A 14,145-nucleotide genomic window follows, 5' to 3' on the forward strand; every position below is an offset into this window, starting at 1 on the left:
ATATGTTCCCTATCAAACCCTTCTTGCATCGGTGCAACAGTTCAGAAATCTCGGTCAAATGGATCAAATACCCATCGTTACATTTCATGGGTGAAATCATTTTCACTCAAATAAAAAGGGGTTGTAGATCTAGGGGATAAAACACCCTAACGCAATCGTAAATTTTGGAGAAAAAATGACAAAACATTTCAGTCACCTTACCTCTACCTTCCTGCTCGGCACAAAGTTAAAATACCAGCCGGTATCACGACAGTCCTACTTGTCAGTGGAAAATCTAGATAGGAATCGATGTCTATATGAATTTCTAATGCCCTGCCGCACGGTGTAGTGCAGGAGAGCAAAGTACAAATTCGCCTACTTGACACATAACTACGTTCATAAAATAAGATCGTATACGTCAAAGTACCACTCGTGTGCAGTGACTATATGCTACATACATGTATAGACTGTTAAAAACATGTTTAGATAGTTTGTCGGGTGAGAAAGATGGTAATTTGTTCAAAATCGAGCGTTACAAAAATTAAAAGATTTGAGAGGTTTAGCACGCGAAACACTGAGAGCTTGGCATGAAAATTTGAATAAAAATTATTCCGTACATGATTAAAACTTGCGTGTGTAAAGGGAATTGTTTTTAGACTGCACAATAAAGAAGATGTTTGAATTCATTGATTTCTAAATAGATTTTGCGCTTAAGTTTCTAGGAAATTTGCAAGAAACCGAAGAACACGACGTAAACATATAGTTTTTTTCCAGATAGTGAATTACATCGTTAATAATGAACTGGTAATTAAGACTAATTGATTAGTATATAACCGTTAATAAGAATGTACGATTAATTCAATTCATTACTTTTTAAAGATGCAGAACAACAGTATGACGGAGAAGGATGTATGGAACTTTATGATTACGTTTGATAGGAAAACATAAATCACGAATGCATATTGCATTAATCCTTAATGATAATTAAATCAATAAATCTCAGTAATATTGTAAGAAAAAGATTTGTTAATATTTTTGCCTTGTTATTCGTATAGTTTTTAGCAGCTATTTAAGATGTATCGTGTGTATAGGTATGTATTTTATGTACGTTACGTAGGTTAAAAGTATCGTTAACAAATACTATACGATTACCTCCCCAGTAAATTTTATGCAGGCTGCCAATCTACTTGTCGGCATCCGACCCCTACAGCAGTTCACCCAGTCCTGGAAGTTGATGTATCCACACTCAGTGTTTTATGTCGCTCTATGCGATCCTAGTGTAACCACCTGTGGTACACAGACAGACACTAGGGTTCTCAATGAACCCCTCAAGATTCATCGGACTAAACCGACACCCTTGCCAATTGCCCTGCATCCTATATCAAATCAACGCGAAAATCGCGAATAAACTAACGACTTGGCTAGACATTCAATTCACTCTTCGTGGAAATATTCAAGGTTCAACCCCTAGAGATTTCCCCAATGATTGGTCGACGTTAATTCAAATAACTGCGGACATACATCGTCGACTTCCGGTGCAAATATTTATTCCAATTTACGCGTGTCGTACGACCTTGACATCCGAATCTCTCGGGAAACTAGATCGCATCAAAACCGCCGGAGTGTCAGGCTTAAATACATCAGAAGTATTTTGGACTAGGAATTTGTTAACGGCATCAAGGCTGTATGCATGTCATCGCGCTCGATGAGACCGTTGCTTGGCAACAGTTTTCGTTGATTGTCGTGGATTTGTAGCGGGAACAGGCAGACAGCTGCAGACAACTCGCTAGAGGAGAAACGTTTCGGGCAGCAGCCGACTAGCATCCATCAAGATTGTAGGCTGAATAAAAAGACTATACCTCCTGAAAACTACCTGAATAACTCATTCAAATGATAGCATTATTCATGAAGACTTAAGTGACCATTTTTTTCTGTGATAGGCGGACAGGGCTAGGTGATAAGTGGCTTCTGAGCTAGAGGTCCTCAGATCAGACTCACAAATTCATCCTAGATGGAGGTCAGTTACAGCACGGGGAGTCCTTGATCAGGAAGCCCAACTGCTCCTCGTGGGTAGAGAAAGGGATGGTGTATTGCCGGGTTTGATTTATTATTTTGTAAATAGATTCAAAAATAGGTTCAGGAGAGAGTGGTTGAAAGCGAGCTTACAGAAATATTCTAGAAAGGTTCGACATCTCTGGTCTGCTTATTACAATAACGGAAATTATAATATCTACCTGCCTCGTAACGGAAGTCAGAGCTAGTTAGAGTGTGCACGTTGGATGTGAAACGGTCGCTGATTGGCCCGAAAAGGAGATAAACCAGCTAATTCACCAATCACAACTTAGAACTCTGAATTGCTTATCAACGAATGTGGCTCTGATAACCAAATCAATACGAATTCCCGAGTCGAGACATTTCATGAATCTATATGAATATGAACCGACTAAGGCCACATAACCAATTCGAGAAATCAATACTTGTCCCATATATGCAAGTCAAGTCAGACTTATAAATTCCAGGTATAGTGTCCCTTCTCGAAATCTGGTCAGCCATCCTTAAACGAAGAAAACGTCGATTCAAAGTTGAAGCCTTCCGCGAAATTCTGCAGAACATTGAACCAGCGTCATCCGAATATGACCTGGCAAATTCCGAAAAAGGATTCAGTACGAAATCAAGTAATCACATTTAAAGAGTTGAACTTGTCCGCGAAACTGGGTGGGGCGTGGTGATTCTATAAGCCTTCTCGCGAGAAGGTTCGAACTCGTCAATTTCCAATGTCTCCGAGATGTAAATCTTCCCCACCCATATTAGATCTAACTATAGTAGCACATAATATCAGATATATCAAATATCATGGACGAGTCCACCATCATGCAGTGACGTCTGGACGCTTCCAGTAAGTCGTCTGCAGATTCTACTGCTCCACCCGTTTTTAAATCTTTCGTCTGCTATTACTGAGCATGTACACTGATTGTATTACGAACACCCCTGGACAGTTTGTTTGCTTATTTCAGGTGTAAACGTACAACAAATAAAATTGGTGATAATACCGTGAGTCATATACTCGCGCTGGGATTGCGCATCCGGAATGATTTTTCTCGATGAACTAGAACTTATACTGTGTAACTAGAGATGCCTTGATTCTGACTAACATAACCTAGTCAATATATGTGGAGTATCTTAGAGGGGATATCGTGAGGTACATTAAAGGGATGTCATCGTGTAGGGATTCTAGACGGAGTGTAATTGGACCTCAATCTACTCATATCCATCTTATTTACATGGTTACATACCTATTACCCTATAGAGCGCTGAGCTAACCGTAGATAACCCCAGAGGGTATGCGTGTATAGGGTATTCTATGGTAAAGTCTATCCCAGTGGTTATGATCGCGGTGCATCAAACAGTTCATATCATCGCAGATCTGGAACCCTGTGGTTTCTATGTGCTCAACCCTGCAAGTAACTGAGGTCAGGCAACTACTACATTCAAGAGTGAATAATACTAAAGTTTTCCCATCCTGGTCATTCACTTCTCTTTATTCCTCTAGATTTGGTTTTTTCTTGTATATTCTCAAAGAACACCGATTACTTAAAATGTATTTAAGCATGGAATTTCGTGGATTAATTTCTTATTTAAATAGTGTATGGGGTACCGGTACCTTCACTTATTCAAACTGCGTGGTCTTCTTCAGAATCAAACAATAGAGGAGATGCCATGGATGCTAGGTGCTGAGGTACCTTAAAGGGATTGTCTGTCAGATTAGCAGTAGTCTGATAGAGTGTGAACTTATCGATTCACACTACCAGACATTTTTGAACATATCTTTATAACGAATACGTAATAATAGTTGTCTGTATCATCAAACTGAATCTGTTTGAACAATAAGTTGTGAAGTGCACGTGAAAATAAAAACCTGGTCAATGAAACGTTGTTGAGACGAGACGTAAAAATGATATTTCCCAGGCACCCGGTTTTAAGTGGTAGTCTAACTTACAAAATGTATATAATAGTACGCATGTACGTATATTTTATAGGCACTATTATATAGAGATGAGGGTCAGAGGGAAATTTTGATTTGCGGTCCTTGTCCAACTATGAGGCCACTTCAACGGGCAACAATCAACGGGCGAACGAATTGAAATTTCTCCGTCAAAGTTGTAGTTTCACATTTCTGAAACGACGCACGCGCTATCGTCAGACCCTGCGCGTAAAACTCGAGTGTTTGTACGTATCCTGAGATAATACCTATAAATTCCCCGACAGTTGTATGTAATACCAGTGCAGGTACTGAGTATAGTATATCAGTTAGTCTGTATTTATTTCGCTGAAGGTCATTGTACGTGTGAGGTTTGAAGGTACTGCCGGAGGTCAGGTATGGCTGGTATTCATTGCCGGTGACATTTGTATTTATTAGTTAGTCAGACATTTTACCAAATGCATGGATTGCGGATACAGTGACTGCATAATTAAACGTTTTCGTCGAATCGTCGTGGAACGCGTGACCTTGGCGCGTGACCTTGGTCTGTGTGCGGAAGACTGTATCAGTTCTAAACAATAGGTGCAATAATTCAGGCATTTAGCCAAAGTATTTAGAAAATCTGTGGAAAATATCTAGAATGTTTGTCATTTTTCAAGAATTTACCCTAAGAAGAATTCGTTCCAAGATGTTTTACTTACTCAGGACGACGCCGCTCTGTGGCTTTTGTCCCATCGACACTCTTATGCCTTTTACAAGTTAGAATACGTCGCCAATTGAAGAAGGAAAACATATATTATATAGGCCTAGAGCTACCTCCATGCCCCAATGGCATCACCAAAATAATTTACGAAATGCTAATTTCCAGGTGTTAGAGGCAGTCATATTTCTGGGAAGATCTATTGACACATTAAGCAACTCGATTACTACATAAAGGATTTATGTAGAGTAACCTTTCCTGCGGGTTTTATGGAGTAGAATAATCTATTCCAAACACATAGTCTTATTGGCAGGTTTTTATGTAGGCGGTAGCCTTCTATACTTGACCATAGAGCTTCGAACTATTACCCTGGCAGGCGATGCTGGTAGAGCAATGTACGTAGTCTATATCTTAAATATATCTACATAAACAAAGCGGCTTTTCTTCGGGTAAAATTAGTGCATTCTTACGTAATATGGAACAAAATTTCGTCTGCAACAGCTGTAGGTGATGTTGCCGCTGCTGCTGCTGCTGCTGCTGCTGCTGCTGCTGGGTGAAGATACACCTCCAGATCTATGATGGATTTCATCTTATAGCCAATAAATAATTAACCAACCGGAGGCAGGTTCCAGAGTTACCGAAGCGATATGGCTGTTAACCAGGTGTGCTTGACACCAGAATGAAAAACAAGGAAATAATCTTGTAAATATGATTATTCTTGACAATTTCGTTGACCTGTCTTCGATGTTAGTTGTAAAATGGGCGAATGGCTGAATTAGGAAGGGAATTGGTTAAGAAGTAGGAAGAGAGGATAGAGAGAAAGAGCGGTCCATGTGGAATGAGAGGAAAGAGGGAGATATACGTGTGGAAATTAGGAAAGCAGTGGAAAAAGAAAAATGGAAGGGTGACACTAAAACAAATCTCTGAGGAAGGAAAGACATTTCGATGCTTTACATATACAAATCAATCTTCGATAACGGAAATGTTAACTCCGCATCATTCATATCTTCGCCGGAAGTAATCTGAGCAGCGCCCCACTGGAAAACTCGCCGGAAGTAATCTGTGCAGTGACCGACGGAAATATATTTAGCATTAGCAGAATACACTGGTCTCCAGAGAGTCCGATACATTCTGTCATTTGATAAGAATATTTTCGTTTTTAATCTCATTATTTAAATAAGGTCGGTTCTCGTTACGTATTTTTTCCTACGTCTGTGTGACTATTCCGCTACCAAAAAATTCCTACTACTACTCCTTCTTATTAGATTATGAGATTTCCTCGGCGGGGGCTGTATTTCCTCGGCCACTCATCACCAGCAAGAACAAGACATTAACAAAAAATTCAGAGAATTCCCTGAAGTCAGAATTCCCTGATAAATCTGGAATTCCCCGCGTTGATTTCAGTTTCTCTCGTCTGCTCGAAGTCGGGCGTTAATTACTGATCGCGTGTTCGAGCGGAGAGCAAAATATCGATCGATACTATAGACAGAAATGGATGAATAACTTCTTTATCTGATACTCGAGGAGGATAAGTGAGATTGCAGCGGGGGTTCTATACAAAAATACACTCTCGTTACTCCAAATACTCACAGATTAACAGCAATTACTTTCGCATGGTCGTTTTTATATTCATGCCAAGGTGAAAGTCGTCGGAAGAAATGATCGATGTTTTCAAGGATAAGAGAAACCGCAGTCAGTGATAATTACTGCAATATCAATGGCAGTACGGCTCATAGTAATCGCGGATCCATCAGGTGTGCTAGTGTGCGGTAGGACATAAACTACTACAGGCAAAGGGGATTCCACTTGTGGCAAGTGAGGATCCACCAGGTGTGCTACGATGCAGTACGACATCAACAACTGGCAATAGAAGATTCCACTTGTGGCCAAGTGAGGATCCGCTAGGTGTGCTAGTGTGCACCTAGAAGCCTACACAAATATTGAGTACGAATTATTTCACTTTCCCACACATCCCCCTTCATACGTCACGTGCTCATGCAATTTTAAAAACGATCGCACATTTTCATACAAAGAGCTATATTAGAGGAGGGGGGGGGGGGTATTTTGATTTTACAGGTGAACAGTATCACTTCAGAGATACACCGCGCACGTGTAGCTTACACCGCACCTGACAATGTTTCAGAGATAGCAGATAATATTCTACATCGCGCCGAGTTCTAAATTCATCGAGAAAGTTTTTATTCTACAATCAAGTTTCTACACATCTCGCATACCAGAGGGGTTCCTATCCCTCGACTGACACAGGTTTGTTCTATCGGTTTTCGAGTGGCGAATCGGAACGTAGCCAATTCCAGGTACGTAGTATACTTGACGAGTATTAGTGTCTAAATTTGTGAGTATACTTTGTGGATAACTGGTTCTGCTGCAACAGATATGGCCGAAGTGTACATATGAATGGCCAAAATATTTTTCTAGGACGTACTCGTCGTTTCCAAGGAAAGAACAACACCTAAAATCGAGTTTGATAAATGTGTCAAGTACCATGCTTGAAAGCGGGTGCATTTGCCAATAAAACACAGTTGGGGTACTTAGAATTGGGTCCGTTTTGATAAACCCGCCTCACATTCACCATAGATATATGTTCGCTGCTTGCCTCTCAATTGCCAGGTTCTTATTCTCGATGACTTTCACGTTTCACGATTCTTTGGACAATATCGACATGTATATTTCGATACTAATTACTGATACGTTTTCGATACATTTTCTACGGAGTTTGACGAGGATTTATAGTGAGGGACCCCGGGTGAGGGTCACATGTGTTAAACCGCAGCAAGGTTTTAGTAGACACACCACCACAGTGAGCGGTTAGTTACATGGGCCCCCATGAGTTTAAATAAACCAATTAATACACGGTGTGTCTCTGTTATATTATATAGATTCAGATATTCGTCGCTTTCATCAAATATTAACTCGTTGATGCAAGTTCCACTCAATAGATCTGAATAGATCTAAGGGATATCTATATTTCCGATATAACAGGACTCGATTAGGGGTCAGTTTCATAACAAAGCAAATTCGAAATTATGATTAGTTACCAATGACAACTCGTCAATTGTGAATCAATATCCTGATTGGTTTTGTGGAACTGAATAAAGTGAAAAACTGGTAGGTCTAGAAAACGAGCAACCTTTCAAGTTTAAACTGGTCAAAGTTAGGAATTGCCAATGAAACCAATTATTGGGTTATATGAAATCAAAAACGGTGCATCAGCCACTGAGGCTAAGGACAGGCAGGCCCTGGAAAATTCAACTTCCCTTTGGATGTCATCGTCAGAACAAGTTAATTGGGGATCATTTTCGAAATCTAACGGCTATTTTCGGCATCTTCTCCACCGCGACGTTACCATGGTAATTGGCTCACCCTGGAGTGGATTTTTGTCAATGTTGTTATATAAATCAGGTCTTACGGCAGGGATCATTCCATTTAGTACTATATCAACTATTTCTGGTATATTGATTTACATGGAGGATGCTGTCAGATGATGCTCCGTATCTTCCATCTGCTGTAGCAGTAGCTGAGATGCAGCATCCGTCAATCCATCATATTACTCACAGAAACTGCAGTTGGTTTCGCTGTGCTGTTGTTGGGGGGTGAAGGAAAATTTTGGGTGACTCACTTCGCAAGATAGACGATAATAAAAACGGTTCACCAACTAATGCACAGTACCATCACAACCGCCATATTGAATTCCCACATTTAACCGCGATGAAAACAGTTTGCCAACAATCATCACCTTTCTACGATAGCTGACTTTATTTCATCACATTTATTTAGTTCAACTCTTGAATTAATTTAAGTCTGTTCGATGTCTTCATCAATTCGGTTCATCTTTTTGGTTAATCTTTTTTTTTACCATAGACGCCATCCCTATACGTACACATACGGACTGGATGTCAATATTGTATCAATGCTGATAATTGTTTTGAAATATATCGAGCTTATGTGAAAAATAGAAGATTTCACAAGAATTTAGCTCAAATTTTGGGCGTCGAAAGCCTTGTTACTTCAGCAGCCACGATGTCATACACTTAACAATGAATGCAGCCCCTTTCCAAAATTCCAGCATAATTTCGGCATATGGAGAACACTGACGTAACATGTTTACTTCGGCCACCGGCTCACTCTAGCTGCCTTCATACCCCTATACCCTGTACCGATGTGTACCGTATTGAATCAGTAACATCAGAGACTGCTGAATAAATATAGACTTTGATCGGGAGAGTTTATTTGCCCCACATGTGTGGATTAATCGACGAAAAAGTCGCCACATAAACCATGTGAATATAGCTGCCGGAATGGGTCCAGTTTCAATCAGTGTCCATTTCAATCGTTGAAGTTATTGATCGAGGATGTGAAGGTCGTCATTAGTAACTATTCATAATTTTACTGAATTTCTCTTTAAAGTGATCGAAAATGAGAAGATCGTCGTTTGCAATGAAATGCCAGGTCGTCATTTTGATTCGTGTCACAGTAGGATTTGGGAAGTTTACAACTGGGAGACGGAGACAAGAATTTAGGGAACTAGAAAGATTTAAATCGGTTAACTGAATGACGGAAACGTGAACTTGAACTTGGAAACGGTAAAAATATTTCTTTGACCGAAGAGTTTACTCTATGACACATTTTATTGCGGTTTTCGAAATGAGTTACTGGCGGTTACTAATAGAAATACCGCGGCTATAAACCGTAGACTCCATCCATACCGCTCTGAACCAGCCAAGAATATTTATTAAGCGCGTGGCTTGTTTAAATGATTCCGATGATGTTGGTGCGGCTGGAATTTTTAAAACCGGAGGCTCTCGGAGAAAATACCGGAGAAACCGTTTTAAAGATGATAGAGCAGATATAGCCGGGTATCTATGTTATATAGATGTGTTCTAAAACATCGTATGAATCATGATCTGGAGTTCTTCTTCTAACGTATCAGCAATAACCGTACATATCAAAAGTATGAGGTATTTTAAAATTATTTTTGTGGCGATATCATTCAGTTACCAACGATATACTGGCCCCATTCCGCAACGTGGACCCCAACTCCCAGACAATCGTTACATATATACTTTATCCCAATTTTTTCCAATATTGAGTTGGCGTCATCATGTGTTTAGGACTTCACATGTGATATTTTGAATTGCAAATGAACTACAAACACCAGGCATTAGATATTCTATCAGCGCACTCTCAAAAAGTGATCGTACACTTTAATCTGAGAATTCCTAATTGAAAACGAACTACAAACACCAGGCATTAGATATTCTATCAGCATACTTTCAAAAAGTGGTCCTCCACACTTAAGATGTTTTTCAGGACTTCGCCTAAGAACTTCTAATCGAAAATGAACTGCAAAAACCGGAAATTAGATATTTTATCAGCCACTTTCAAAAACTTTCACAACTGAACCAACAAATGAACTCAAAACACCAGAAGATACCAGGACACTTTCAAAAGGCAACCAAACTTCACTCGAGGCAAGTGTGTTTTCTAGACCTGTGCAAATTCAGTGTGTCCTGTTAATCGCATTAATTCCTCTGATGTGTCTCCTAACTATATCTGTAAACATGTGTCTAGTGTTGACTTTGATTAATGTACGCCCGCTTTACTGGATATTAAACATTTAAAACGGTGACCTGCGCAACCTTCCAGTACTGGATACATATTCAAACATTCAGATCACAGATTCCAGTATATACGTCGTCCATATCATAACGAATACGTAATGAATAGAATGACGTAAAGTTCTTTTTTTGACGCCGTAAAAACCGTTACAATAATGTTTATATATACATTGATACATAATATGCGTTATTTAAGGGGTTCTGTGTTCGAGTTGATGTACACTACGTCATCAATATTGGCGTTTCATATAACAACTATAATATATACGATTATTAACTTTCTGGCGTTTATTTTGTAATCAAAAATATTTCATAACTCATAATTTTCTTTCTAAATCTTAATAGTTTATTCTTAAGACGATGTGCGATACGCCCCAACTTTTAAGGGTGAACTCGATTTTTAGAATTATGCCAAAAAGAACCACTCGGAACGATGAGGATTAAAGCATGTGCATACATCTCTTTTCTTGTATGTTTCAGCTTATCTAACCCATCTCTAGCTATCATTTTATACATGTATATTTGTATACCATTTATCCTTATCTCTTTATACAAACAATTATAAAAAAGTATACAGCATTTTCAAAAAATATTGTTATCTTGGGTAATGTATAAAGATAATGGACGAGTTGATTCCTATGGCGATTTGGTGCTTGTGTTCCAGTATAGTGTGTGCTACTTTCTCCCGTCATCAACCGGGAGACTCTTCCGATCTCTTCCTACACAACAGTTACAAATATTTAATCTATCATAACACAGACGTTTGATTGATATCTGAATGTCTGCATGAAACATCGTCTGCTAGAAATCGTCTGCTAATTCGGTCTTGAATTCCATCGACATCTGAAAATCAAAAAAAAAGTTGTATGTCTTACCTGCGAACAAGACGGGAGTAAGAGTTAATCCACAGTGTATAACCGCTGCTGCTGCTGCTGCTACTCGAGTTTGGGAGTAAACGACGCGAAAATGAAAAGCAGCGCATGCGCGTTGAAACGCCGCAATAATTCCAGATGCGTCAAGCGGCTTCGGCATCAGCAACTGCGACACACTCGCCCTCTATCGGAACTTCCTGAAAACATGAAAATACAGCTTCCTTTTCAAAGAAATTATTTTCATAAAAGCGTAAAAATTCATTGTACACTTTTAACGGAACTTAAAACAGAATCAACATTCCAGATTCAGTCCTGCAGTTTAATTTGACTTCGGATTTAGGTCTGCAGTTCGTTTGGGTTTTAAATAACTTGACTCGGGATCCATTTCCACGGTTTTGTGGGCTAAATTCGATTTGATTCTGGATCCAGTTCCACAGTTGCGTGGGTTTAATTTGACTGGATCCAGTTCCACAGTTGTGAGGGCTTTCAGGAATTTGACTTTGGATTGGAATTATTTGACTTTGAATCAACTGTTAGGTGAAAGCCATTTTGATTATCTATAAATTCTGTTCGCTCTATTTTGATTTAAATGACTCAATGGGCGGATAAAGAGTATAGCAACAAGAGGTTGAATCATAAATTCGCACGAAAATCAAAATTCCAACTCGCTGTGGGAGGTTAATTTACTAAAGCATTTTAAGCTAATGTTATACTTATTATTACGCAATTATGCGTTAGAACAATTTTCGATCGTACAATTTCTATGGTGATTATTGTCAGGGGTACCGGAGCGATTCACGCGCAGTCGTTTCGAATTGAAAATAGCAAAAACAAGCAACCATAAAATTTGTCGAAGCGCGGATAATTCCCGACTCGAAACAATACTTTCACAGACGATCGTTCATCGTGACCAAATTCGTTTTTGAAAGGTTTACTAATCAAATCCGCGAATCGCGTTGAGGCGAGTTCTTTTCCGTCGGTGAGCGCCGACAAGCACGCGTAGGCCGGCTTATAAAACCCGAACTTCTCGCTGGACGTTCAAGCGCAGTTAGTATGGGATTCTCAATACACGGTTGACACACTCTCTCTCTCCCTCTCTGGTTCTAACCGGCAAGGCGTGTCTCGGAGTAAACCGCATTAGACTATATCAAAGACGGTGATTGCTGTGATTTTGTAACTAATTCAGTTACTGAAAGAACTCTCATTACCGACAAAACGTCTCAAGAATTCTGGTCTACTTACAGTCAAAACTCGGAAAGCTTTCAATATGGTAAGACATCAAATTCTATTCTTGTTTCAAGGGAGAAAGATAGGAACATAGTGCTTTGTGAGCCTGCGTGACGAATTTGGTGCTTCTTTAATATAACGGACAAGCCATTTCTTGTACCTTTTCCGTGTTAAAAAGTACCTGAAGTGCATGAAGACTTGGTCGCCTATTGTATAGAACTCTGGTAATATATCTTGAATTTGCAAAAAGTAACATCCTGGAATGAAATGGAACTCGCCTGCATATATTCATATTGCACTTGTCGCATTTAACGTTCATCCCTTGGAATATTATGGAAACGACCGACCTCAATCATAAATTTGTGGTTTGAGCATTTGAATTTACACGTTAGTCGAATTCAATAGTATATGTAATTTATGTAAATTCTGCCCTGAAAACGCGTATCGTATTTGTAATTTTCCGAAGCCTATTAAACGGACGAACTTTGCTTTAGTTCACGAATTCGACAGATATTTGACGAACTTATGAACTTTAATAATGAGAGTGGGCGATATAGTTTTATTTCACGGGTGACTCAGTTACCAATGAACAATTCCGAATTTCCTTTGTGCGCCTATTTACGTCATATACGACTAATTTGTAAACAGATATGGCCCTATAGTTAATACAAATGTGATTTTTATCCTATATGAATGTCTTAGGGGCAGTTAGGTTAAACAACGTCCAATCGAACTCTCGGTAAAAAACTTAGACGGAATCCATTCGGGAACTATTGCCGAAGGCTCGCTTATTTAATCAATATTTTTTCTATATTTTCAGATGTCCATACCGTTCATTGTTTTCTTTGGAATTCTCGCTATTGGTAAGAAAATAGTTGATTCATTCTCCAAAGTGTTGGGTTTGACATTAGATCTTCCTCCAGAACCTCCGGAATCAGTTCCACAGTTAGGGTGGAGTGTAGGGCTGCAGTACTGCAGTTGGGGGTAGATTGTGGGGCTGGACCCAGTGCTGCAGTCGTGTGTTGGGTTCAATTTGTTTATGGACCCGTTTGTACAGATGCATGGGTTTAATTTGATTATGGACTCAGTTCCACAGTTGTTTAGTACACTGGGCCCATTCCCACTTTCTGAATTCTTTAAGACTTGACTTGACAAACTCAATCTACTGCACTGAATTTATACAATATTTGAAATGAGACGACGATCATTTTCAGGATTTACTGTCGTTGCGTTGATGAATAATTGCGAAAAGAAGCGGATGAAAAAATATGAAAAGTCGTGATAGAAATCGTGATAATGGCGAGAAAGCGAATCGAAGGCGATCGTGAATCTGTTAGAATGAAGAGGCGGCGCATGAGTGCGAAAATGAATGTTCATTGTCAATTTTATTATATTAATATAAATAAATAAACTCTTTTTATTCGTTATACGAATTGATGACAATTTTTCTTCATTTTCTCTCGAGGTTCGTCTATATAGATCTTCTCCTCAGGAACATCATTAACTTGAATTGAAATTCTGAACTCAGTTCCACAGTTCTAAAGCCGGGCGTAGGTCGGCCTTGCGACGCGACGCGATCGTCGCTGGCAGTCGCAGTGAGTCGCGTCGCAGTGAGTCGCAAGCCGTCGCAAGGCCGACCTACGCCCGCCTTTAGTTAAGATCTATCAAACTCTAATACAGCTGTGTAAGTGGATCCCGTATCATATGGTAGGAAATCTACGAAAATGCTAAATTTTGGGCGGTTAGAATACA

General features: G+C 39.5%; 1 protein-coding gene and 1 long non-coding RNA gene across 5 annotated transcripts in view; one reads left to right on the top strand and one right to left on the bottom strand.

The window, feature by feature from the left end:
• The window catches only part of LOC141909477 (taurocyamine kinase-like), a 30,172-nt gene extending 18,896 nt beyond the window's left edge, over window positions 1-11,276 (bottom strand). For 2 of the 3 annotated variants that reach the window (XM_074799861.1, XM_074799860.1), the window contains exon 1: window positions 11,170-11,276. In XM_074799861.1, coding sequence (XP_074655962.1) covers window positions 11,170-11,276 — 107 coding nt within the window. Of the gene's footprint in view, window positions 1-201; window positions 274-11,169 lie in introns of those variants that run through there. The other variant, XM_074799862.1, reaches the window with a different exon arrangement.
• Window positions 6,909-13,763, top strand: LOC141909478 (uncharacterized). 2 transcript variants are annotated; one of them, XR_012619744.1, is made up of 3 exons: window positions 6,909-6,973; window positions 13,214-13,256; window positions 13,608-13,763. It is a non-coding gene; the product is annotated as an uncharacterized LOC141909478 (long non-coding RNA). The 2 variants fall into 2 exon arrangements; XR_012619743.1 differs by lacking the exon at window positions 6,909-6,973 and adding an exon at window positions 12,380-12,436.
• Window positions 13,764-14,145: the final 382 nt, after the last annotated feature.

The sequence above is a fragment of the Tubulanus polymorphus genome, chromosome 8, assembly GCF_964204645.1.
Source record: "Tubulanus polymorphus chromosome 8, tnTubPoly1.2, whole genome shotgun sequence".
NCBI classification, from domain to species: Eukaryota; Metazoa; Nemertea; class Palaeonemertea; order Tubulaniformes; family Tubulanidae; genus Tubulanus; species Tubulanus polymorphus.